The 27,328-nt window shown below is 36.8% G+C and overlaps 2 protein-coding genes across 4 annotated transcripts in view; one reads left to right on the forward strand and one right to left on the reverse strand.

Moving 5' to 3' along the window:
• Positions 1-27,328, forward strand: part of CLIC6 (chloride intracellular channel 6) — a 98,312-nt gene that overhangs the window by 5,928 nt on the left and 65,056 nt on the right. The gene's annotated exons all lie outside the window — the stretch shown is intronic.
• RCAN1 (regulator of calcineurin 1) overlaps positions 24,149-27,328 on the reverse strand; it is a 28,751-nt gene continuing 25,571 nt past the window's right edge. For all 3 annotated transcript variants that reach the window (XM_058185089.1, XM_058185091.1, XM_058185090.1), the window contains exon 4: positions 24,149-27,087. In XM_058185089.1, the coding sequence (XP_058041072.1) occupies positions 26,915-27,087 (173 nt within the window). In that variant the 3' untranslated portion in view covers positions 24,149-26,914. The remainder of the gene's footprint in view (positions 27,088-27,328) is intronic.

Raw genomic sequence — 27,328 nt, forward strand, 5'->3', positions numbered from 1 at the left:
TGACCGGGATGCCTTATGCACGGTCACTCACGCTCTTGTCACTTCTCGTCTGGATTATTGCAATGCTCTCTACATGGGGTTACCCCTGAAGTGCACTTGGAGGCTTCAGTTAGTTCAGAATGCAGCTGCACGGGTGATTGAGGGAGCCACACGTTGCTCTCGTGTAACACCGCTCCTGCGCAGTCTGCACTGGCTACCTGTGGTCTTTCGGGTGCGCTTCAAGGTGTTGGTTACCACCTTTAAAGCGCTCCATGGCTTAGGGCCCGGGTACTTAAGGGACCGCCTGCTGTTACCTTATGCCTCCCACCGACCCGTACGCTCACACAGAGAGGGTCTTCTCAGGGTGCCGTCCGCCAAGCAATGTCAGCTGGCGGCCCCCAGGGGTAGGGCCTTCTCTGTTGGAGCACCTACCCTCTGGAACAAACTTCCCCCTGGTTTGCGTCAATTACCTGACCTTCGGACCTTTCGCCGTGAATTGAAAACACACTTGTTTATCCAAGCGAGACTGGCTTAATTTTTAAACTTTTTGAATTTTAATAATTTTAATTGGGGTATTTTTATGAATTTTATGGGTCAAATTTGATGGTTTTAAATTTTCGGCCATTTATTGAATATGTTATTTTAACTTTTGTCTTAATTTGTATATTGTACTGTTTTATTCTGGCTGTACACTGCCCTGAGTCCTTCGGGAGAAGGGCGGTATAAAAATCTAAATAATAAATAAAAAAATAAAGAGTTGCTGTATGAAAGAAGCATCCAAAATCCATACAGCATTATCTACAACCTCACAAACAGTATATAAGTTTTTGAGTTCTTCAAATGCTTAACCAAAAAAGAGGTTATAAAAACTGGGATTAGCAAAGGTAAACCAGTCCAAAAATTAGGACAGTGGGTTCACTCAGGAAGTCTGTAGTTCAAAGTCAGTTTCAAGTTGCAGATTGTGGATTAAATAATTGAATTATGCCATCAGAGACAAAGTAAGCCAAAGGTATACCTATATAAACAGACAAACTAAGTCAAAGGTATACCTCTATAAATAGTAATGCTTTGGGAAATATTTATGAATTATCATACCTCTGTTGAAAAGATGTTGCCTTTAGCAGTTGTTGTGGAGAAACTGTTTATATGAGACATCCATGCTCATGTTTATGGTGGAAATGACTGTCTCTCTCATAATTATTTCAAGAACAATACTACCAAGTCAGCCACAGTTATGCACAAGGAAATATCTGTAAATGGTTTCTCAAAATTACTGTGATCCGTTAGAAGCTGGGTCACTTTGTCCTGGATTATAGGCATTGCAAATGTACTTTGTGTGAAGACGTTTTAAAACCATGACACCTGGAACTGACTCTTCAAACATCTCTTTGATCAGTTAATCATTTAGGCATTTTCCTGATAAAAGTATTTGTTTGTTTGTTTTAAGTACAAGAAATACAGCCTGGTTGTCTCCATATATGTAAGTCACATGGAAAGAATGCATTCTTGAAGCTCCATTTCAAATCTCACATCAGCCATGAATTTATTGAGTGCTCTTAGACATGGTTCTCAGATTTATTTCACAGGTTACTGAATTTATGGAACAATGTCTGCAAACTTCCTTCATTATGTATGTAAAACATAATATGAATACAAGTTCTGGGTTAAGAGACATGACATTGTTTCAGCAGATTAATAACTATACCTTTGTTTCAAATGAAGCTATAAATGACCACACACATACACATGCACAGATACGCATAGAGATCAGTCTTTGCAAAAAGAAAACAAATATCTACCAAAATATGTGATAATCTTAGAATAAACACAGATAAATCACACCTAATACATTGACCAGAAATATTTAAGACACTCCCAATGATTGTTTAAACTAAGCTAAAAAATATTGACACAAATGCAAGAAATCCAGTTCCCCTAAACCAGGAATGAAAAATATTTTTTTTCTTTTTACTTCAAGGCCACATTAATTATGGGGAAACAAATAAAAATGGTATGCCTGCAAAGGCCTATATCTGCAGAAGTGAGGAGACATCCTTCCCCTCATTTTAAATTGTCTTTACAAGGGCCAGGTGGTTTCTTAGTGAGAGATCAGCACTGCAAAATAATTTTGATCTCTCCCCTCCCTCAAACAAACACCTTGATTTACATTCTCTCTTTCTCAAATACATCCGTATCATTTATTACCCCCTTCACTCACATGCATTCAGTGCAACCCAGGGAAGGGAAACCTAGCTGAGTTCTGTGAAATCTGGAGTTAGCAGATCCATGGTTGGCCTGTTTCCTTTGGTCCTCAGCAAAGATCCAAGAAAACAGCTCTCTGAAATTGCCAACACTTTGAAGCACTGGTTGATAGCTAGCTTTCCTGATAAGTACATGGGTGCAATGCAGGGGTGAAAGCCAGCAGGTTCTGACAGGTTCTGGAGAACTGGTGGCGGAAATTTTGAGCAGTTTGGAGAATTGGCAAATACCACCTCTGGCTGGCTCCAAAGTGGGGTGGTAATAAAAAAAAATTGAATTCCACCACTGGTGCAATGGGCTATGAAAATAACTTTGGGAAACAGGAGGAAGAGCCACAGCCTTGCAATCGCCTGACAAGAGATACCTCAACCTCCAGAAGGTATGGGTGTGTGTGTGTGGAGAAAGCATCTCAGAAGAGACCCTCCCTAGTTTTCTGGAAAGTAAAATCAAGGGAGAGTAGAAATGCTTTAGACCTGCAAGATTCTGTTAATGATAAGTTTACAACAAAAATTTGGCTTTCTGGTTTGAGTTCTTTGAAGGGCTGAGAGTGAAGCTTAAGGGAGCCTTTTGTCCACAGTGAGAAACATGTTGGATTGGCAAACTGAAGTCGATTTTGCCCTTACTCTAATCCTAATAGGAACACAAAGCAAGGGTTTGAAAAACATCAGGAAGCCTTTTAGTGGAATAAACAAATATATGCTTTAAAGAAAAAACATATACAAAAAATAAAAAGTAAAAATCTTTAATCTGAGCCCATTCCTATTGGCTTCATTGACAGTGCAAAAATATGCAGAATAACTCTTTATTGCAAAAAGCAGTTGCTACAATTTTTGTAACCTGGAACTATGAAATGCCTAATTATTTTAAAACTATTTGCCCTTTTTCAGGAACTCTAACTTTCTTTAAGAATAATTGGTATTAATGATTCATTCATTCAAATAACTTGATGGTAAAATAAAAAAATATATTTTAAATGTATTAGAAAATATTCTTGGAAAATAGACCGGAACAAAAATGTCATTATGTATTAGTTACCTGGGGATAATGAATGGCTGAAACCTGTCATTGCAACTGATAAAGAGATCTGTGACTGAATATTTAATACTTTTTAAAGATATAAAAGCAAGCGTTTGGTAAATAGAGGATAAAATGGATTGTGATCAAGTCCCTGGGAAAGGGTTAACATATCTTTTCATGTTACTTCCATTATTTAAACTTGCTGATTCCTGCAGAAAACAAAAACAAAATAAACAACAACAACCAATCTTGTGCTTCTAACCATCCCATTGGGCATGCTTGCTGGAGATTATGGGATCGGAAGTTCAATGCATTAGGAAGGCTAACTGGAGAGGCAGTTAGATACAACTCTGAGGAGAATTTGACCATCAGAGATCTCCCATATTCCTTTTAGTGTGGCCTCACCATATAAATATTAAAAAATTGAATCTTGTAGTTCATTCAGCAAGAAAGGAGCCATGAGAATGGAATCTAATCTCTCTAATTACATCTGTAATTATGGCTGCAATTCAAATCTGTTATCTCGCATTGAGAAGAGTAATAAGACCCAGTCTGACAATATACAATGGTAGATCAGATACTCTGCAGAACAATGGACAAAACACAATCCCTGTACTTATGCTGGAATAAGCAAGTCTTATATGTCATAAGAGTTGCTTTTTCATAGGAACAAATATTTTTAAGTCTCAATGCTTCAGTAAGTTCTTGTGCTAAACAAAATGCTGACATTCCATGAAATGGGATTGGCTGGAGGAGGATAAGTGTTTGCAACCACATGCTAATTTTCGAAGGTGGAACTGTTATCCTTCAATCTGTTGTCTTCAGATATGTTGAAATTATATTCCCATTTTTCCCAATTTACAGGTCAAAGATGGTACTATAACCCACCCTCCAAAATAGCAACCCTCTCCAAAAAAGAGAAAAAGCAAAAGTTTTCCGATTCATTGATTATGGAAAAATAAAATCTGAAATATACTGTAAATGCTGGGAAGCAACAACATTTGTTTTATTGTTTACCACATAGAGTGGGGTGAACAACCATTCATAATTATTCAGATTGTTTGAGATTTTTGCCCAGAAGAGAATTTTTTTCCAATAGAACAATAGTGGTTGGTACTGTAGTGATATAGCAAAAAAACAAATACTATATCCTAACTAAAAACTAAATAATATGGCAGCCAAGGTTAAGGTGACCTACAGCAACAACTGTGGTGAAATTGACAGTCACATGAAATAAGTTGGCAGGCATCTACATCGAATAAGTGATACCATCTCATTAAATTAAGGTTGAAATATAGAATGCTGATTCAAATCTCTGCATGATACACTACAGTGTACTATTGTCCTTCTCAATTTGCTGTTCTCCTCATGTGTTGTACATAATTTCATCATCCCCATTCCTTTGGCTATGCTAGTTGAGACTGATGGGATTTGAAGTTTAAAGATTTGAAAAGTACTAGGTGGGGAAACACTGCATTACAATACAAAAAGTACTGAAGAATAATTGTAGATATCCTCCTGTGCTGGCATTGGCTAATTAGAGACTTCCCTATTCAGAACAGAGCACAGAGTGAACCCCACCAAGGTTAAATCATAATACTGAAAAAAAATGCCCTATCTAGGCTGGCATAATAGAAAATATTTTTGTCATACATTTCAATAAGTAGGTTAGCAAAAACTGAAAGGCAATCTTCCACATGTATTGATCGCTTCCACAGCAACTCTCTATGTCTCAGTTAAATTGCTTTCCATCTGTGAGTTAGCAGAAAAACAAACTGGCACAGGCTTTGATGATCCCATTGCCAACTGAAACATCTTCTCAATGTCACCAAGCAGCAGTAAAATGATCAAACCATGATTTCCCTTTTTTCTTTCAGGGCACTAAACCTGAGTTCAGAAGCAGTTTCAATAGCAGTTGAAAGGCATGAAGCAGTGTTGTTCTATAATTGGCAGCAAGAGATTAACTCTCTTTTCCAATTCACAATATAGCCTCATCATCACTTCTAGTCAGTCGCTATTTTAGTTGACTCTGTTCTCCAAACAGACACAGAGATCTGACTATCATAGAAAGACAGTCCTGTGTGAAACAGCTGGAATCTTGTTGCCTAAGGGCTCTAGAAGCCAGAGTAAGGAGTGATGTAGGAATTTATTCAACTGGGGAATAGCCATATGAAATCCAGCAGGTTCTGACAGGTTATGGAGAACCAGTAGTGGAAATTTTGAGCAGTTCGGAGAACCGGTAGCGGAAATTTTGAGTAGTTCGGAGAACTGGCAAATACCACCTCTGGCTGGCCCCAGAGTTGGGTGGGAATGGAGATTTTGCAGTATCCTTCCCCTGCCACGCCCACCAAGCTACACCACACCCACCAAGCCACACCCACCAAGCCACGCCCACAGAACCGGTAGTAAAAAAAATTAGATTTCACCACTGAGCCATAGTATCTAAAAACCAGTCAACCAACCTTAGATTTCCAGTAGTTTCAACCACACTATATCTTAGGTGGAAATAATTGAGCTCGGCTTTCCAATGCTGTAGGAATATAGAGGTGGAGAGCTGCTTTGAAACTTGAATGGAATTTTCCTGTGGAAGGACCTTATAATCTGTCCGGTGTCAGATAATTCCTTCCTGACTTGAATATTTCAGATGGCCAAAATTTCCCATCATCTTAATGATCCACTTTAGGAAAAATAGCGAAGTTATCGTTTTAATTAAATCTGAAATGATGTTGGCTTTGGAAAGAAAAAATAAATGATTCATTGCTATAATTTGGCTGGTTGCCACTAAATCACAATGGCAGTTTTTTCTTCAGAGAAAGAACTTTAGGATTTGGGGAAATATGCAGACTTGTGGCTGATATTCTAAAGTGATAGAGACTAGATTTTACCAACAATATAATTTTCTTGTTCTTATTAATGATCACAAGGGAAAATAAATTACATTTGTTTTGTTACTTTAGAACAAAATATTGATAGCCAAAGATAAAGCACTATCATTTGAAAATTAAAAAACAATTCTTTGAGAGAAGAAGTCAGCAAGTCCAAAATTTCATTTTGCACAATGATGTAGGAGGTAAATAGAAAGGTCACATAAGAACAAGAAATTGTTGGCACTTTTTTTCCCACAGATTTCATTTTTTGCTCATGATATCAACATGTACACCATGTATTCCTTAGTTGAATTATGTGAATTGGGTGGAATTATGGCTATGAAACATTTGGTAATGCTGCTGATAGAAGGCTTTGGGGGAGGGGTTGTAAGAGAATTGCCAAGGTATCACAAATATTGACCAAATATTGATTTGCGTGCTTATATAGTTTCAAACTGTATGATGATTTTCCAAAATGGCATGGACTTTTTTGAACAATCAAAGCATCATAATGTTAAAATTCAGCAATTCATTTCCTACTTTAATAAAAACGTAGAAATTATCAGCAATTCATTAACTGGGGAGCAGCTGCATCTGATCATTTACATTGTAAAAGATGTAGGATTGAAAGAAAAATATGAAGAACTGTATTTTAATTTTTCCCATACGAATGGGAAGCATGAAAAGTATTCTTGTTTAGTGCTTTTGTGGTATTGTAAACTGCGAAGTCTAAGCAACTGCTTGGAGAAATCCAGGTCAACTGAGTTATAATTTCATAAGTAATGTCAGATTTATTATTATGAAGAAGCATTTAGAATAGAATAGAACAGAATAGAATTTTTTATTGGCCAAGTGTGATTGGACACACAAGGAATTTGTCTTGGTGCATATGCTCTCAGTGTACATAAAAGAAAAGATATGTTCAATTGATGGTCAATATATCAATATAAATCATAAGGATTGCCAGCAACAAAGTTACAGTCATACAGTCATAAGTGAAGAGAGATTGGTGATGGGAACGATGAGAAGATTAATAGTAGTGCAGATTTAGTAAATAGTTTGACAGTGTTGAGGGAATTATTTGTTTAGCAGAGTGATGGCCTTCGGGAAAAAACTGTTCTTGTGTCTAGTTGTTCTGGTGTGCAGTGCTCTATAGCATCGTTTTGAGGGTAGGAGTTGAAACAGTTTATGTCCTGGATGTGAGGGATCTGTAAATATTTTCACGGCCCTCTTCTTGATTCGTGCAGTATACAGGTCCTCAATGGAAGGCAGGTTGGTAGCAATTGTTTTTTCTGCAGTTCTAATTATCCTCTGAAGTCTGTGTCTTTCTTGTTGGGTTGCAGAACCGAACCAGACAGTTATAGAAGTGCAAATGACAGACTCAATAATTCCTCTGTAGAACTGAATCAGCAGCTCCTTGGGCAGTTTGAGCTTACTGAGTTGGCGCAGAAAGAACATTCTTTGTTGTGCTTTTTTGATGACGTTTTTGATGTTAGCTGTCCATTTTAGATCTTGTGATATGATAGAACCTACAAATTTAAAGGTTTCTACTGTTGATACTATGTTGTCTAGTATTGTGAGAGGTGGAAGTATGGAAGGGTTTCTCCTAAAGTCTACCACCATTTCTACAGTTTTGAGTGTGTTCAGTTCCAGATTGTTTTGGTTGCACCACAAGGCTAGTCGTTCGACCTCTCGTCAATATGCGGATTCGTCATTGTCTCGAATGAGACCAATCACTGTTGTGTCATCTGCGAACTTCAGTAGCTTAACAGATGGATCGTTGGAGATACAGTCATTGGTATACAGAGAGAAGAGAAGTGGGGAGAGCACACAGCCTTGGGGGGGCCCTGTGCTAATTGTACAGGTATTTGATTTGATCTTGCTTAGCTTTACCTGCTGCTTCCTGTTTGTTAGGAAACAGCTAAACTAGTGTGCTAGGTGTGTAACATTGCTTAAAAACAGACTTTTGGAATTCATGCAATTGGATTAAATTGTGGGTGACAAATAACTGAACTAAAAGGTGTGCAGGATTTCAATTAAAAATTAAAAATGAATTCTAAATTGAATTATGCTGATTCAGGCAGATTCAGGATTTTTAAAATTCATTCAGTTATGCAAACTTGTATGTACTGCTCACTTCAGAAGACAGTTTACAATACCCTACAATAAGGGTCTTGCAATAAGCCTGGGAGGGAATCAGTGAGTGAAAATAGGTGACCATAAATAGTGAGGTTTCCCTTCCCCTCAGCTTCCTGTATAAAGAAAATGCTAGATTGGGTAGGAGGAGAGAAGAGGATTATCATTTTATGACTGACAGATCTAATTTCCAGTTGTGGAAAAGCTTTACCTTGGCCCTGCTTTGAATTTCAACTTGCAATGTTATGGGGAGAAATGTACAACAAACTTCCACTGTCAGTAGGCGACAACTATTTCATCAGCTCAGAGGAAAATTATATTGACATTAGCCAATCTATCAACCCTGTTGAAAGACCATTTTCATCAGATTTTTTTTGTCCCTGGAGTGTATCCTTCTCATTATAAAATACTAGCACTTGAGAATCGCTTTTTTCTCTCCATCCTCATTTTTCCCACCCTTTTTTCCTTCTGTTAGGCCTTATAAAAATCAGTATTGTTTTCATTTGATGTACTAAACCTGTCCATTGGGAAACTCCCACGCATTTTGTTAAAAATAGTAGCAATTGAAAGAAAAGGCTCAATTTCACTTCGGCAAAGGCACAGGAGAATCTCCTCCATTACCAAAAGCATAGTCTGGGGTTTCTGCAAGCTCCTTTTGTGAGCTCTACTTTTAATACTTTACATTGCTGAAAGCAAAAGCCATAAAAGTAGTCACTAAATATTCTCTACATTGACTTGAAACTTCTTATTTAAACCCAAAGGCTGTAAAGTTGGTTTTATAAGTAACTTAGTATACAGTCACAACTTCTGTACTTCAAAAATCTTTAAATAGTTGAATAATCTATCAGTTTCAGGGGTGGGCTGCTGGGGGTTCGCAGGGGTTCAGGAGAACCCCTAGCCAAGATTCGGTGCAGTTCGGAGAACCCCCAAATCCCACTCCTGGCTGCCCCCTGCCCCTCGCAGGAGTCCCCATGTGGCCTGTTTTGGATGCAGGTCAGTGCAGGGTGCATGCAGACAATTGGGGAGGGCAAAAAACGGGCCTACCAGAAGTTCAGGAAGGCTGGAAATGGGCCCGTTTCCAGCCTCCAGAGGGTCTCCAGAGCCTGGGGAGGCTGTTTTTGCCTTCCTGGAGGCTCAAGGAGAGCCTCCGGAGCTTGGAGGGGGCAAAAAGCCGCCCCTGTAATGCAGGAGGCCAACTGGGCCACTCCCATCATGGCCATGCCCAGCCAGCAACTGGGTAGAGAACCCTTTGCTAAAGTTTTTGAAGCCCATCCCTGATCAATTTAAATATACCAAGGCTTCCTGATGCAGCCATATTTGTTTATTCCTAAAAAACCATTGGGGAAAATCTGTTTCTCATTACAGTTTATTAATTTGCAATCAGCCTTGTATTCTGAGCAGACTTTTTGTTCTTCTCTCTTCAGACCAGGAAGGAGAAGTGGTTTTCCTTTTTTCTTTCTTTGTCTTTCTCCTTTCCTATCATCTCTCTCTGTGATGGATACCCCTATCAACAATTTCTAAAATCTGGATGGATCCTCTTAGTTTTATTTTCTGATTTACTAATTGTTTTGGTGAAATGAAAGAAAGACTCATACTCATTCCAGTTCAGAAATTCAAACTTTATTGTTGTTAGATATTGCTGGTTTATGTTTATTATATTTTATAGATGATTCCCCCTGCTATAGTAACATTCATGAAACATTCATAGTTTCATGTGTCATTCTAATTCCTCATGTGTGGTTTTTTAAAAAAAACTTGTTTCAGTTCTGGAATAAATTAATTACTTTTCAGAACTTCGTCTGTGATTTTGAGAATACCAAATGTTCCTTAAGTGTGGCCAGTGTTGAACATCACAAAATCTTTGTGTACTTGCAACCATTCAGAAATGTTCTCATTGATCATTCACCTCTCCACAATGGGAATTACATTTCCATTTGGGTGAATTCCTGACCGGTTTATCTTGGCATCATTCAGGAACATGGGCACCAGAACAGGTAGTTTTTGTTCTTTCTTTCTGTGCTTACTTTATTTTATTATCCAGTAGTTTTTGTCTGTGATTAGTCTTGTCTCAGTCTTTAGCTGACCATGTTGGACTTCATAATGTTTTTCTAACATTAACGCGCAGTTAAAAAAAACATCAACAGAAGTCTGTGGCTGCAAATATTATAAGAAGTTCAATGGTGGGAATCATATTGTTGTTCAGAGGTATCTGTCTACTTGTATTATGCAGCACTTTGGATTCAAACTAGGAGGATGGATAATTTAAAAACATTCTTCCCAGGATTCCCAAGTAAAATGTAATTATGGTAGGCTGCCATTGGTTAGATTTTAACTTCTAATATTCCCTGATCTTCCCAATTGGGGTGGGTGGGTTCTGAAGTCTTCTATCTGGGACTTCCCCCTTCAACCAATCTGTAGAAAAATAGAAAGTTGCTTTTATTTTACTTTGGGCCAATCTGGAAACACAAGGGATTGCCTTTTAAGCATACAGCCTTGCATACAGGCAAGGGCATCTATAAAAGGAACTGGGTATAAGTGTCGGTATGAAATGATAACATGTGGTGTATAGCCTTTATACTGGTCTCAGAAGTTGAGATATAGGCATGTAATTCTGCATTTGCAAAAGTGTCATTTTGGAATCATTTGGTGTAGATATCATTGTACATGGTAAACTTATTCCCTTGTAAAACTAATAACATTAAATTTATAGATATAAAAAGGAATTTACTGAGGAAAAGAAAATATAGGGGCAATGGGATAACTATCATACTAGAATTCCAAATTATGTTCTCTGAAATTTAGCTTAAAAGCACTTTTTTCTAAAATTATTGAAGGAGGCACACACAATCAAAATCCAGGGGAGGGAGAACCTCAAAGACTGTGTATTGAATATACAGTAAAAGTTTGTACAGGTAGTCCTTGACTTTACAACCATAGTTGAACCCCAGATTTTCATTGCTAAGCAAGACAGATGTGAAGTCATTTTTGCCTCATTTTACGGCATTTCTTGCCACAATTATTAAATGAATCACTGCAGTTATTAAATTAGTATCACAGTTGTTAAGTGAATCTGGCTTCCCCATTGACTTTGCTTGTCAGATGGTCGCAAAAAGTGATCTCATGACTCCAGCATACAGCAAACCTTCATATATACATGCCAGTTGCCAAACATTTTGATCACGTGACCATGGAGATATTGCAATGGTCCTAAATATGAAAAAAATGGTCATGTCACTTTTTTCATTACTGTTGTAACGTTGGTCACTAAATGAATGGTTATAAGTCAAGGAACACCTGTATAGAAAATTGTTTCTTCTGATTATAGATGGCCCAATAAACATGCACAAGATTCTGGCAGAGTTACCCATAGTAGGTTCAAAATATATATGTTGTTGTATAGGGTGCTTCTCTGCTTTACAGAGAGTCTTCATTCTTTGATATAGTCAATCTTGGATTGTCTTAATTGTATAATCCCCAAATCATCTGCCCTTTGATAAACATGCAAACAGCTAGGCCACATTTTTTTTTCTGGAAGAGCTGGTCCGAGTTCATCAAAAAGCTGTTTCCTGTTTATTGAAGTGCCAAGTGCAAATATTTTTCATGAAATTACCAAGAGCAGATCAATGATATTCTGGAAGCAGCTAAAGTAGCCATTCCCTCAGGGTGAGCAGTTGCCCTAGGTTGTCTTTGGAGTCTTTTCCTGCTCTGTAATTCTATGACTCGTGCAAATGGAACTGATTTTCCTTCCTTAGACAATAGACTCCATGAGCTGGCATGTTTGGGAAGCACGTGTGCACTTGCTACAGGATGATTATATTTGCATAATAATCACAGATTATTATGACACAACTTGGATGACTCTGCTTCCTCAGTAAACACTTCCATTGTGACATATGGATTTTAGTGGCCTGGCTTGGCTGCTATTCTGTTGGCATTCGCCAGCCACTGGAATGAGTTAAAGGGGGGGGGGGAAGAAGCTCAATTCTGGCCCTGAAGGACAGATGCACTGCCATGAGGCATGATGAGCTGACCTGGCTGCTAGCCAGGGCGGGTAAATTGAGTCCCATTAGTACAGCCTGGCAGAGAAAAAGGGAGGGAGGGAGGGAGAGAGAGAGAAGGAGGGGAGAGGAGATAAAAATATGGACAAAACAGACTGAATGGAATGGCTGGAAAGAAAAGTGGAAGAGAGGAATTGAGTGTTGTTGGTTGGGAAGGTTCTTGCTTGGAAAGAAAGAAAAAAGGTACATGGATGGCATATCTAGAAGAAGGGGACTCCACAAGAATGGAAAGGAGGGATCTGGTTGGATGCAGCTAGTGGCTTCACCAGGGTGAGAAGCCCTGGTCTCTGGGGAAGGACTGGGCAAAAGACCCCGAAAGAGGTTCTTTCCCAGAACAGAAACAGTAAGGTGTTTGGCTGAGCAGATCCAGGAGAAATTCAAGTCATGGTGAGCACACAGCAATAAATTCCAATCCGTTCCTTTCTTTTTACTCTCCCTCCAGAAAGGGGAAGGGAGATGGGGGGGGGAAATGAAAAGAAAGCAGGAGAGCTAGAGAATAGTCTCTGGGAGGCTATTTAGGAGAAAGCTTGACATCAGATGAATAGTAGTATTGTGTTGCATACACCACTGCAAATACCTATTGTAAATATTGTCATTCTACAGGTATATCATAAAAAAGCATAAAAGTCTGTCTTATTTTTCTGTGTCAATTGCCACCCTTGCACAACAATACAACTCCAGTTCAAAAAGAAAATCCGTCTTACTATGAGAGCCACCACCATATCTACTGAGGTCTTGAATGATGCTGAGATCACTTGAGTAAGTAAGCAGCTTTCAAAAAATTGAAAAAAGCACACCTTCCCTCATTTTCTTAGAGGTGCAACCTGAGGTCATAGATTACATTACTTCATTCTGGACTGCGAAAGTCTAGAATGAGCCAGACATTCTAGATTGGCCATTATAAAATACAACATAAAATTAGGCTAAATAGCAATAGAGCAGTTTGATGTCAGATGATTTATCAAGGAACTAATATCTTTAAAAGTCTTCTTTACTGCTCTCTAAGTGGCTTTTGAGTTGAATTGCTTCTGTACATTTCATAATTCATTACTTTACATTAGGATAATAAGATTAATATAAAACTTCTTTCTATCTAATATTTAAAGAACTGTACAAGATTTAAGCAAGCAAATGTGTAAGGCTTTCTGCACAGGTGACTGTAGCAACAGAGGACCACAAAAATATGAAGGAAGAAATCTTCTGACCTATATATTGAAGCTGTATTATTCTATCGCAATGTATAATTAAACTTGCATTAAAATTTCCATATACAAAACATTCCTAGCTTAGAGTTTCAAATTGGAATCTTCTGAATTACTCAAGAAGTGATGAAGTAAAGCCAGGAAATTTGGCATGCAAAATGTTGTTTTAATTTTTAGAGTTTCAGTGGTTTCCATTCATCTTACATCACTGATGTGTGCTTAAACTGCCACAAGTATATTTGTGAGGAGAGCTTTTTCTAGAGAGCAACACTGAGGAAAAAAGTGTATTTTTTCACTATTTTGAATTTTTATAATAATTTTTATTAATGTTTTAAAGTACAAAGGTAAAAAAACTAATACAATTTAAGAAAATATGAAAAAGAAAAATTAAAGTGAAAAGTGCAAAGAGAAAAAGAAGAAAGGGGGAAGGGGAAATGGGAAAGTGTAAAACAAAGAAAAAGAAAAAATGTTTTTTTTGTTGCTCATTTGGTGGGGAGAGTAAAAATGGCCACCAGAATTTTTGCATGTATACATGCACATTTAATAAAGGAAACAGATAGCATTCCAGAACAGATCTATTATTTGTCTTGACAATTGAAAAATCATGATATACAAAGAATGATAGATCTGAACTTCAGAAATTGGCATATAATTTAATTATTTAATATAATTGTCAATTATATTATTGACCTGGTCAATTTCTATAAAGGTGTTAAGGGAATGTGAATAATGGCAGCGTGTGGAAGCTTCGGAGTCCTTTCTACAGGAGGGGTTTTCTGGAACACTGACAAATAAAGCTAAAAGCCGGTAATGGCTTAACTAGAACATTAAAAAAAAACAAAAAGCTGAAGGCTTGATTTTGGCTGCTCAAGAGCAAGCTATTAGAACTAATGCAATCAAAGCGAGAACTGAAAAATCAAATGATTCAAAGTGCAAAGAAACAAGATGAAACAGTAGATTACACAAACTGATTATAAAAACACATTCACCAAAATAATTCACTGGACTGTCCTTAAAATTTATCAAATATCAGTGATGAAAAACTGAGAACATATAGTTGAAAAAGTAGTTGAAAATGAGCAGGTTAAAATATTATGGGATTTCCAAATATAGACTGATAAAGTCTTAACATACCAGTTTTAACTGTGGCTGAAAAGAAGAAAATATAAATAATTGATGTGGTAATACCATAGGATGGTAGAATAGAAAAGAGAAAGAACTGGAGACGATTACAAGGTATCAAGATCTAAAAATTGAAAATGAACAATTACGGCTTAAACCATACCTGGATGGCATATAGAAAATCTGTGCATTGATAAAATTTATGTCTGTCAACCACAAAAGGCCACACTGCTTGGATCTGCACATATACTACCCCAATATACTACTACAACATTTCTTGGGTTCTTGAAAAGAACTTGATGAGAATGAAAGTCAACAGCAGCTAAAGAACTGACTAAAATGATTTCACATTGTTCTACTACTACTACTAGTAATAAATCTGCTTCATTGATATTGCAATATCAGGTGATGCCTTGCACTGTTACGTTTTTACCAGTCCCAGACTGTGAATCGAATTGAAGATTAATCATAATAATAATAACACCCAGAATTAACATCCTCAAACTCATCCTTTCTACCCAAAGAATGAGATTTATGCAATTTTGTTTGATTTGTGCTGTTATATTAATTTCAAAGACTGGTAAAAGTTCTATAGTTTCAGTTTAACATTAAAGTGCTTGCATAATATAATATAGTTTTTTGAAAGGTTTTCACGCTTTTCAAAAGTGGGTCTTTGAGACAATGAGAATTACAGTAAATGGTGGCACCTAAAGCATGTTAGACAACATTTGGTTAATTCAATATTAGGAATATGCTGTATAGGAAATGAAATTTGGTTAAAACTTTTTTTGGGGGTCAGAAACAGCATGTGCAAATATAGACCATCCAGAGTCCAAGGCTAAGTATATAACAAGAGTTACTTAATGAAGGCTGATTCATACCTGGGCTGATTTACAAGGATAAAATCTGATGTTAAATAAGATGGAGGGACACTAAGAAATATGACAGAATTCAAAATGCATATATAAAACCAACATTTATAGAGTATATATGTAAACTCTTACTTAGATACGATGTAGAGGCAGAAAAAATTAAAACTGCAAAGTAAAACAGATGCAAAACTTTAAAGAATCAGCAGCAACGTTTTAGTATTAAAAAAATAAATTATTTTCATGTTACAAAATAATTCATGAGTTTGCAACTTCTTATTAATGTCACACTAAGCATCAGCTAAAATTTAAGCAACTCTATGTTCATGTATATTTTAGAAATTATATTTAGCATTGACACACATTTGCTATTTGGAAATTTATATTTTAATTTTTTAATTGTCACATTTTAATTTTTATTAGATAGTCCTTGATTTACAACTTTTAGTGACCATTCAAAGTTATAGTGACACTGAAAAAAGTGGCCTATGACCATTTTCACACTTTACAACTATTGCAGCATTTTCGTGTTCACGTGATCAAAATTTGGATGCGGGACAACTGATTCATATTTATAATGGTTGCAGTGTCCTGGGGTCATGTGATCACATTTTGCAACCTTATGACAAGCAAAGTCAATGGGAAAGCCAGATTCACTTTACAACTGTGTTACTATCTTAACAACTGCACAGATTCACTTAGCAGTGGAAACTTTGGGCTCAGTTGTGGTCATAAGTCGAGGGCTACTTGTATATAGACACTGGATTACAGTAGTTATTATTTGTGTTCTACAATGTATTATTTGTATTCTGCAATGAAGCAATTAATGTGTTTTAAAAGAAAAAGAGGAAAAGAAAAAAAGAAAATGGATACCCTTTCTATACATTTAGTTAACATCATAGTTTTTTAAAAAGCAGAGTTCAAAGGGGAAAAATCCAAATTGAAATAAATGCATAATTGACGCATGAGAAATAGAAGAGTCTTCTGATGCTAAAAAATCAGCTTTTCAAAATCAAAAGATCTTTCTTACAGAAAGGATTAATTTCTATTTTTAAAGGTTTATACAAATATACATACCATTTATAGTTTTTGATATGGAGCCAATAAAAATTATTTAATTTATCAAAAGCAACCCCTTTACTTTTGAGGTGGGATTTGTTTGCAAAAACCAAAGTCAATGTTGAAACAAACAGGGACTATAATCAAGAGATTACTTTCTATTAATCTTGTCTTGAACTAACAAAGTATGCAAACACTACAGTCAGTTTCTCACAGAATTGAACTGGTGTACAATTCACCAGGCACAACTAGTGCAGACATGGGGACTTGCAAGGGGGCAAATGCCTGAATATGTACGGTAAGCTGATGACCTCATGCAAATGCAGTAACTTACACAGTTGTGTGAAATGTTGGGATCCAAATATATATACGGGGTGCATTCAAAGGATAATATTCCAAAGGTGGGTTTCAGCAAGTTCTGACCAGTTCTGGAGAACCAGTAGTAAACATTCTGACTGGCCCCGTCCCCATCTATTCTCTGCCTCCCAAGTCCCAGCTGCTCGGGAGGAAATGGGGGTTTTGCAGTAACCTTCCCCTGGAGTGGGGAGGGAATGGAGATTTTATAGAATCCTTCCCCTGCCATGCCCACCAAGCTATGCCATACCCACCAAGCCACACCCACAGAACTGGTAGTAAAATTTTTTGAAACCCACCAATATAATATTCCCCCCTTCACTTGTCATAATTTTACATCATGATGGTTTGCGAATGTGACTAAAAGCTCAATTAGTTTTTCAGTTCTCACACTCAAACGAGTTAAAAATTCAAGATTGCCATAATAAGCCCAGTTTTAAACTTGCCATTTTGAATGCTATCAGAGACATTTCTAACTCTGGATAATCTGTTTTGGCAATTAATGGCAATTTCATGTATGCATATAGCATTTCCCATTTGTTGTGGGGGAAAGAATATATACATAACATATTGCCCCTAGCATTTCTTGAGGAAAAAGGTTGGTGGAAAATGGAGCTGCTGTGGCCTAGAGGTGGAACGCTTGCCTCACAATCAGGAGGTTGCGGTTTGATCCTAGGTAGAGGGCTAGGGTCTCCTGCTTCAGCAGGGTGTTGGACTACTAAATGATCTGCAAGGTCCCTTCCAACTCTGTTAATCTGTTATTAACTTGCATAAAATAAAGAGTCCAAATAACCATGAAGTAGTCAGGCTTCCTTAACCAAATCAACATTAGTCAATGGTTGAAATCATAACCGTCTTCTTGAAATAATTTCTACAATTCAACCAGCCGGCATCCAAAACTAGGTACGCACGCCCCTTATTTCCTCTATACCAACCACTACTGAACTTAAATGCAAACTGATAAATGCAAGAAGCATTATAAACAAAATGCCTGAATTTCTCCTCTTATTAAATACTTACATTTGACATTATATTTACTGTGATACATGGCTGAATTTATCCCTCCCTGACTCCATCATCTCAGAAAGAGAGTATCATGTTTTCCGGTCGGACTGCAAAACCCGCAGGGGAGGTGGAGTAGCTATCTTTTACAAAAAGTCACTAAAACTAAAAAATATTAAAGTTGCACATAAACTTGCTCTTCCAGAAACTATCATCTGCGAACTGTCCTTTAACATCACACTTCGCTTCTTACTATGCTACAGAGCTCCCGACTATGACATTGCACATGCGAACATGTTAACCACACTACTAACATGGACTGCCTCTTGCCCTTATCCTCTCATCTTTCTGGGTGACCTCAACCTATCTCTTATTAATTGGAAAACAAACGAATGTACAACTGAACTCATCCATACAACCCTGTACAATGCTGTTACAAATCTAGGTCTTGATCAACTAGTAACTAACAACACTAGACTCAACAACTGCCTTGACCTCATCTTCTGCAACAACTTAAACTCAATTTATGGACTACAAATAAAAGAACCCTTTTCCAACAGTGACCACAGCATGATAGACTTTTGTCTCAATATACGCCCTTATAAAAATCTCCATAATAATGGGATACCAAACTACAACTTCAAAAAAGCCAACTATGATCTTATAGACACCGACCTCTCATCTCTTGACTGGCAAATTCTATTCTCTAACTGTATCACTGCCGAAGATCACTATAATGTTTTCTTGCTTGAAGTCAATAGAGTTATTAAACTATATGTACCACAAATCACCACCAAAATCAGGAAAAACAAATTACCCATATCAATAAAAAAGCTCCAATCCCAAAAAAAATCCCTCTGGGGAAAAAACAAAACTGGCTATCTAGCTAACTTTAAAAGCCGCTACAAAAATATATGTTATCAAATAAGGATTGAATGCACCAATTACCACATCAAACAAGAAGAAGACCTTCTGTGCCCAAAATCCAATCGTGCTTTCTATAATTTTGTAAACAACAAACATAAAGACTCGAGATCCATCCCACCCCTAAAAGAATCTAATAGTAAAGAATGCAATGATGAAGCAGTTAAAGCAAACCTCTTTAACACATTCTTTGGCTCAGTCTTTGCTAACAGTAATGGCTCATGCCCAACATTCCCCAGTCGTACCAATAATGATCACAACGATCTAACATAAATAGATTTCACAGAAGATAATGTTGAAAAGGCACTAAGTAGATTGAAACCATCTCTATCTATTGGACCTGATGGACTATGTGCATACTTCTTAAAAAAGCTTTCCACTGTTATTGCAGAACCCCTAAACATAATCTTTGAAAAATCCTTCAGAACTAGCTCCCTTTTCAATCTATGGTCACTAGCCACGATCATCCCTGTCTTCAAAAAAGGAGACCCTAGCCTAGTTGAAAATTACAGACCAATCTCTTTATGCTGCATCACCTGCAAAGTAATGGAATCAATCATCAACCAATCCACTACCCTCCATCTAGAAACAAACAACCTACTCACTAATAAACAATTTGGTTTCAGAAAAAAATTATCCTGTAATTTACAACTTCTTCACTGCAAAAATATATGGACTACAAATCTTGATCAGGGCAAAGCAATAGATGCAATTTACATAGACTTCTGTAAAGCCTTTGATTCAGTGGTACACAAACTATTTCTAAAACTAAAATCCTACGGCATCTCCGGACCCCTCCATAATTGGATAACTGTGTTCCTGTCAAACAGGCAACAAGTGGTCAAAATAGGCAGTGCCCTATCAAATCCTGCTCCTGTTAATAGTGGTGTCCCAAGGCAGCATTCTAGGAGCAACACTCTTCATATTATACATTAATGACCTCTGTGACCATATTATAAATAACTGCGTTCTCTTCGCCGATGATGTTAAACTATTTAACACTACCAACAATGCTGCTATCCTTCAAAAAGACCTTGACTTTGTGTCAGAATGATCAAAAATTTGGCAACTCCAAATCTCAACCAACAAATGCTCTGTCTTTATTTTTTATTTTTTTATTTTGTCACAACAGTATATATAAGCATAAGCATGAAAATAACTGTATAATATATAAGCATAAGTATGTAATAACTATATTAATTGGATATAATGAAAGGAAACAATAGGACAGGAACAGTAGGCACGTTTGTGCTCTTATGCACACCCCTTACAGACCTCTTAGGAATGGGGTGAGGTCAATAGTAGACAGTTTTTAGTTAAAAGCTTTTGGGATTTTGAGAAGAGACCACAGAGTCAGGTAGTGTGTTCCAAGTATTAATAACTCTGTTACAGAAGTCATATTTTCTGCAATCAAGATTGAAGCGGTTAATATTAAGTTTAAATCTATTTGTTCTTTTATTGTTGTGATTGAAGCTGAAGTAGTCTTTAACAGGAAGGGTTAGGGTTAGGGTTATTGGAAAAAAGAATCAGAACACTAAATACAAGCTAGGTGGACATGACCTTGTAGATGACCCTCACTCTGTCAAAGACCTTGGAGTTCTCATATCAAATGATCTAAGTGCCAAAGCCCACTGTAACTACATCGCCAAAAAGGCATTAAGAGTTGTAAACCTAATCTTGCGTAGCTTCTTCTCCGGAAAGATTACACTACTAACCAGAGCATATACAAAACATTTGCTAGACTAATTCTCGATTACAGCTCATCTGTCTGGAACCCACACTGCATATCTGACATTAATACAATTGAACGTGTCCAGATATATTTCACAAGAAGAGTCCTTCACTTCTCTGATCGCAGCAAAATACCTTATGCCGCCAGAAATTTGATGCAACTTGAAATTTTGGGTTTAGAAAATTTAGAACTACGCCGCCTTCGGCATGACCTGAGCATAACTCATAAAATCATCTGCTGCAATGTCCTTCCTGTCGAAGACTACTTCAGCTTCAATCACTACAATACACGAGCACACAATAGATTCAAACTTAAAGTGAACCGTTCCAATCTCGATTGCAGAAAATATGACTTCAGTAACAGAGTTGTTAATGCCTGGAATGCACTCCCAGACTCTGTGGTCTCATCCCAAAATCCCCAAAACTTTAACCTAAGACTGTCTACTGTTGACTTCACCCCATTCCTAAGAGCTCTGTAAGGGGCGTGCATAAGAGCACCAGCGTGCCTACCGTTCCTGTTCTAATGTTCCCTTTAGTTGTATTCATTTTGTGTGTTTATTTCATGCTTATACTTATATATATTGTTTAGTATGTGTTTGACAAAATAAATAAATAAAATAAAATAAATAAATTATGCTAGTTATTAGGAAATAGGAACTGCATCAAAACAAAGCAGTGTTGTCAAGTCTGACCTGCCTGGCTCATGAATGCAATAATGGAAAACCTGAAAGTCATTTTTTCCTTTCATAGCAATACAGGCAGTCCTCGACTTATGACAGTTCATTTAGTGACCAACACTGGAAAAAGTGACTTATGACCATTTTTCACATTTATGACTGTTGCAGCATCCCAGTGATCACATGATTTACATTCAGATGCTTAACAAGTGGTTCATATTTATGATGGTTGCAATGTCCAGGGGTCATGTGATCATTTTTTTTTGCAACCTTCTGACAAGTAAAGTCAATGGGAAAGCCAGATTTACTTAACAACCGTGTTACTAATTTAACAACTGCACAGATTCACTTAACAACTGTGGCAAGAAAAGTTGTAAAATGGGGCAAAATTCTTATATATCTCACTTAGCAGCATAAACTCTGGGCTCAATTGTGATCGTAAGTCAAGGACTACCTGTACATATGATAGAAGACTTGAAACCAACATTAATCTTGGATCTCACTTGGAAAGATCCAATGTTGCATGAAGCATGCAGCTTCAACATTAACAGAATGAAAAGTGGACATTCTGTCAAGATGTTGGTTGCAAGCCAAGGAAAGACGTTGCTTCTCAAAATATAAGATATTCCCATTCCTTTGACACATCACTGGACTAAGGGAATAATGATGAGGAGGAGGACGTTGACATCTAACAGGTTCTCTGCTATCCACGATGTGTTAGCAGGTGGCTGGTAAGGCCTATATGGGCATGAAATGTTCTGCCACATGTTGGGCAGACATGTGTGGGCACCATTGTTGCAGCATTTGGAACTCTGGCTTTGCGGAGTTTTCGCTTCTCTTGTGTTATGGTTGTTCTTCTGTCCTCTGATGTCTGGCAGCCTTGGTGGATCAGTGTGTGCCATGTTGATCAATCTTGTGCCAGGGTTTCCCAGGAAGTGGTGTCGATATCCAGGGACTTGAAGGAGGCTTTCAATGTGTCTTTATATCACTTTCTTTGCCCCTCCCATGCGATCGCTTTCCTTGAGACAGCTCACCATAGAGGAGCTGTTTAGTCTGGCATCCTTGCAACATGGCCTGCCCAGGGTGTCTGGGCTTTCATCAGCAGGGTGTGAACTGATGGCAGGCCTACTCTGGAGAGGACTTCTGTGTCTGGCACCTTGTCCTGCCACTGGATCCTCTGGTTGTGTGGAAGTGGTTCAGTTGCCTAGCGTGCCTCCTGTATACAGTCCAAGTCTCACTGGCATACATCAGTGTAGTTAGCACTACTGCTCAGTAGACTTTGAGCTTTGTAGCAAGGCTTCTTCCATGGCGGTCCCACACGTTGATCAGTATTCTGTCAAATGCAGAGCTTGCCTTGGCAATTCTGCAGTTGACTGCAATGTCAATTGTCACTGCATGGGAGAAGATGCTGCCAAGGTATGTAAATTGGTCCACTGCTTGCAGCTTTTGCCCCTTCACGGTGATGGGACAAAAGCTGCAGATCCAATTTGAACTGAGCTGTTTTGCCAACTCTTTCTCATGATGGCTGCTTAGCTCCAACAATTGCTTCCTGTTGGGGCCCTAAAGAGCCCGGGAAGGCAGGCAAGGAGTGGCTGGAAGGAGAGGGGCGAGAAGAGGCTGGCAAGGTGCCACTTGACATGAGTAACATCAAGTTGGCCACACCCACCCAGTCACATGACACTTAACCATGCCCACCCAGCCGGTCATTAAGCAGATCATATTAGTGGTCCACGGGATTTAAAATTATGAATTTAGTGGTCCCTGAGGTCCGAAAGGTTGGTGACCCCTGCTGTAAACCACCTAGAGAAGGCTGTAAAGCACTGTGAAGCGGTATATAAGTCTAAATGCTATTGTTGTTGCTATTATTTTATCCAACTTATACTTTACATACTGTATGAACTAGTATTTGCAGCAGTGTTTCTCAACCTTGGCAACTTTAAGATATATGGACTTCAATTTCCAGAATTCCCCAGGCAGGATGAGTTAGTGTTGAAGATCTATCAGTGTATTATAGCCCTGGTTCTGACTGGACTCAACAACTATAAAAGTCAGCAAAAATAATTATTTTATTTTTCCAGGATTGAGTCACAGTAAACAGATAAAAAGGGTACGATACAAATGTATTCTTTCTCATCTGAGCAAATATAGAACACTATTTTTCCTTAAAAAGAGGAGAAAAATCAAATAAATCAAATGTAGCACTTTTAGGGTGCTTAGCATTTTTGTGAGAAAATGTCACCTGATAAAACTGGACAATTGATGTTTTACGCATGCTATCAAAATATTATTAAATATTAAGTTTAATAATTCAGTGGCATGTGTAATAGGAATCATAATGTGCATGGTTATCCACTTCCTTGGAATAAGACAGGGATGGTAAAATACATTTTAATATGCATCATAATGGAATTTATCATGCATTTGTTCTGAGTTTTCTAGGTCAAATGGAATGTTCTAAGCAATCTCAAAAGTTTATGCAAGTTGCTTTTGCACAAGTAGTTTATTTTTAATTAGGATTCTTAGCAGGTTAGTTTCTCCAGCTTATTGTAGCAATTAATGCTATATTATTGGGTATTTAGCACTCTCTGCAGGACAAGAGAGGTATTCCAAATAATTCTTATTACCTGCCATGCAAATAATAAACATGGGACATATTAAATAAAATTCTGAAAACTTAATGCTTGATATATTTTTAACAACTGCTTATAAATTTAATTTTATATTCTAATTTATGTAAGATTCTTCGTATAAATATTAGTGACAACTAAGGAAGCCATGTTTCTCTAGTTATTTTTGTGCGGAATCTTAGTTCCAAATGTAATGAAAACAATAAAGACCCTAAATTCAAAAAGTATATTTTCTCGAGTGTAATATTTGGCAAGAACAAAGGACTCTCTCCATAATTTTTTAATCAATTAAGTTACACAAAACAGAAGCAAAGCACTGGAGTATACCTATTCAAGAGTTCCATATCCTGCACCATTACAGATGCCTTACTCTGAATGGGTAAATTCAGGCACAGAGATGTGAAGTTCCACATTCTGATCAATATATACAGTACACTTAGCATGTTTAACATTTTGGTGAAATATGAACAATTGATATCTTCTAGTTCTCAGAGCTTTCAGCATACATTTAACAAAGATTTATCAAGTACATAGGGCAAAACTAGATTATTAAAATATAAGCCATTCTGTACAGCTGATGTTATAAAGCTATTTATTAGAGATTGGCTATTTGTGGGTATAAAAACTTACAGTGGAAAACCCTCATATCATTTTTTGTAACTAAAGAATAGCTTCTTTTCAACATGTCTCCTATTGACATCTATAAACAAAACAAAACAAAACAACAAAACCTAACCCGGAATTTTTAAAAAAAATATCAGCAGCCTGAAAATAAAAAGGCTGAAAAAACACTTTTTCCTAATCAGGAGATTGTAAAATGTGTTTTTTTAAGGCTTTTTAAATCCACTTGAGAATTGATTCTCAAAGGAACCTAGAAACATTTACAATGTGATGCCACTTGGCAGTTGAGGGTTTTTTGACAATATGGTACAAAAATAGTTTGGCTTTCAGTGATAGCTAATTGGTCTAAAGTGCAAACTTCAATAATAATTTGGAAGAAATATTTCAGATTTTGTACAAAGTCTGCATCTACTATTCAGAAAAACAATCTTTTTTTCAGGCTTCTGTAGAGACCTGCAACAAAATGGCTATTTTAAAGGATTGATTTAGCAACAATAATGTGATTCTTAAAGCAGCCACATTGCTTTTTAGGCTCACATGCAAGAATTAAATAAAGTGAGTTACTTTAAAAAAAAAAACCAGCAGAAAGATGCTATAATGGCATAGGTTTGAATCATTTCTGTAATTTGCACAGCCCTAATAAAGTAAGTAAGTAAGTAAGTAAGTAAGTAAGTAAGTAAGTAAGTAAGTAGGTAAGTAACAAGGAGTAAAGTATACCACAATGTACTGTATTAAGGAAAAGCACTGTGACTTTGAATGTAGGACTTGGAATTATAGTTTAGTTCAACAGTTCCCAAGCTGTGTGCAATTAACAAACTCAGAGGAGCATCATGCAATATTTTAAATTTTTGCTCCATTTATTTGCAAAGTTGGGGTTTGCAACATCCAATCTTTGTGAAGCTATTTTTTTTTGGCATTTGCTATGAAAAAAGCAGTTATTGTGTGAAAATCAATATAGAATAGGAAATGAGAGTGGAGGTGTCCAATCTGATTCCAAGATTTGAGAAGTTGTGTGCCCAAACATACACTAATTAATTGTGTATTAATTGTGTATTAATTAACACACACTAATTAATTGTGGTTATTTAAGAATAATTTTAAAAACCCTTGGAATTTATGTGTATTTTTTTTCAAATGATTATTAAGTTGTTAGGACATAAAATCTTACTGTTTGAACCTATTTAATAAATGAAATTGTTAAAACATTTCCTGTCGTCTATGGAGCTGCCATGAAAAAATTACTGAAATGCTAATGGCCCTATGAGTCAAGAAAGTTTGAAAATCTCTGATTTAGTTGATGATATTTAAGCAGAATATATTTCTATCAAACAGTTACTGCCACTGGAGTGGGGATGGGAATGAAATAAGCATTCAATTGTTGCAACAATCTCTTTTGAAATTCATGAGGAGAAAAAAGGCACTATATCTTCTCAAATGCCAGAATTCATGTTTCTTAACAAGGTAAATATACTCAAATAACTTTAACAACACTTAACAACAACAATTATAAATGTATACATGTGTGACTAGGACAATACAAGCTTATATCCTCTCAACTGTTGAGCAAACTGTAACAGTATTTGCAATTCCTTTTACTTCTAGTCAATAAAGAAGTCAAGGTAACTTAAACCAATATAAATAATTGTTTTTAGAATAATTTAAAGCAATTCATCCATTGAAAGTATGCACAGACATTTTATACATTTCATACAAAACCATACATTTGCCAATTAACATTAAGAAACATTATTTCACTAAGCTTAAGGGTGTTACACTAAAAGTCTGTCCCTACTAAAAAACCAAACAATTCAGAAAGAAAGCTGAATATTTGAGATAATTTTTTAACATAAATTAAAAGTACAGATCAAATTGAACAAGTTTACTTTTTTAGGTCTATATGCATGCACAAAAATCCAATATGGAAAATGACTAACAATTTGTTACTTCATGTTTAAAACATTTTGCTATATTTTCAGATGCTTTACCCCAGCTGAAATTCCTAATACACTTATTTATATGACTCATTGATTCCAATGTGTTCACTAGTGACTGTATTTTAGAAATACAATATAATTGTCTCATGAATTAGAGGAATTTATCACATAATGAATACATTAACAGGGAAGGCATCGTGCTAATTTCAGATATCTGGAGTATCTGAGTAATTCCCTAAATTCAAAGTATAAACTTCTGCTCCCAATGCCCCAGTTTGATTATTCTCCAAGACAACCATTCAGAAAGTTCATACAGGAATCTGTCTCATTCAACTAGCAAATGATAACTTCCCTTTCTGAAAAGGATCTTTACATAACAATTTCTGCGTCCACCTCTAGCGTCATCAAAGTGTGACCTGCTATCTCTTCAAAGTCTCCTTGAGCATGTCAGTTTGGAACTGAGAACTTTATATACTTCAGCTTTGATTAGTTGGAGAATAGTCTGGCCGTCTAGTTTTAATAATTTTTGGCTTTGGTTTCTTGACTACTTTCATTGTTTCTTCTGACTGAAGTTCCTCATTGCTTTCACACACATGGACCACCACGCTAGGAGTAGTTTCAGTTGCAGCATGAAGTTCATACTGAGCCCCTAAAATGTATTTAAAAAACAGTTACGTGACAATAGTACACTTAATGATACATACAATTTCCCAATTGAATTTATTGCATATCGCCATTGATTAAAATATGATGAGGTGTATAATACCTAGCTGCTTGGCTTTCTGAATCCAGAATGCTGCTCCCAGATTTCCAATAGAGAATTTGGAAATATCTAACATCTTCTCAATTTTTAAAGAACAAAGTATTTTCTTTTATTACTTCTGAGTTAC

Source organism: Ahaetulla prasina, chromosome 5 (genome assembly GCF_028640845.1).
Source record: "Ahaetulla prasina isolate Xishuangbanna chromosome 5, ASM2864084v1, whole genome shotgun sequence".
NCBI lineage: Eukaryota > Metazoa > Chordata > Lepidosauria > Squamata > Colubridae > Ahaetulla > Ahaetulla prasina.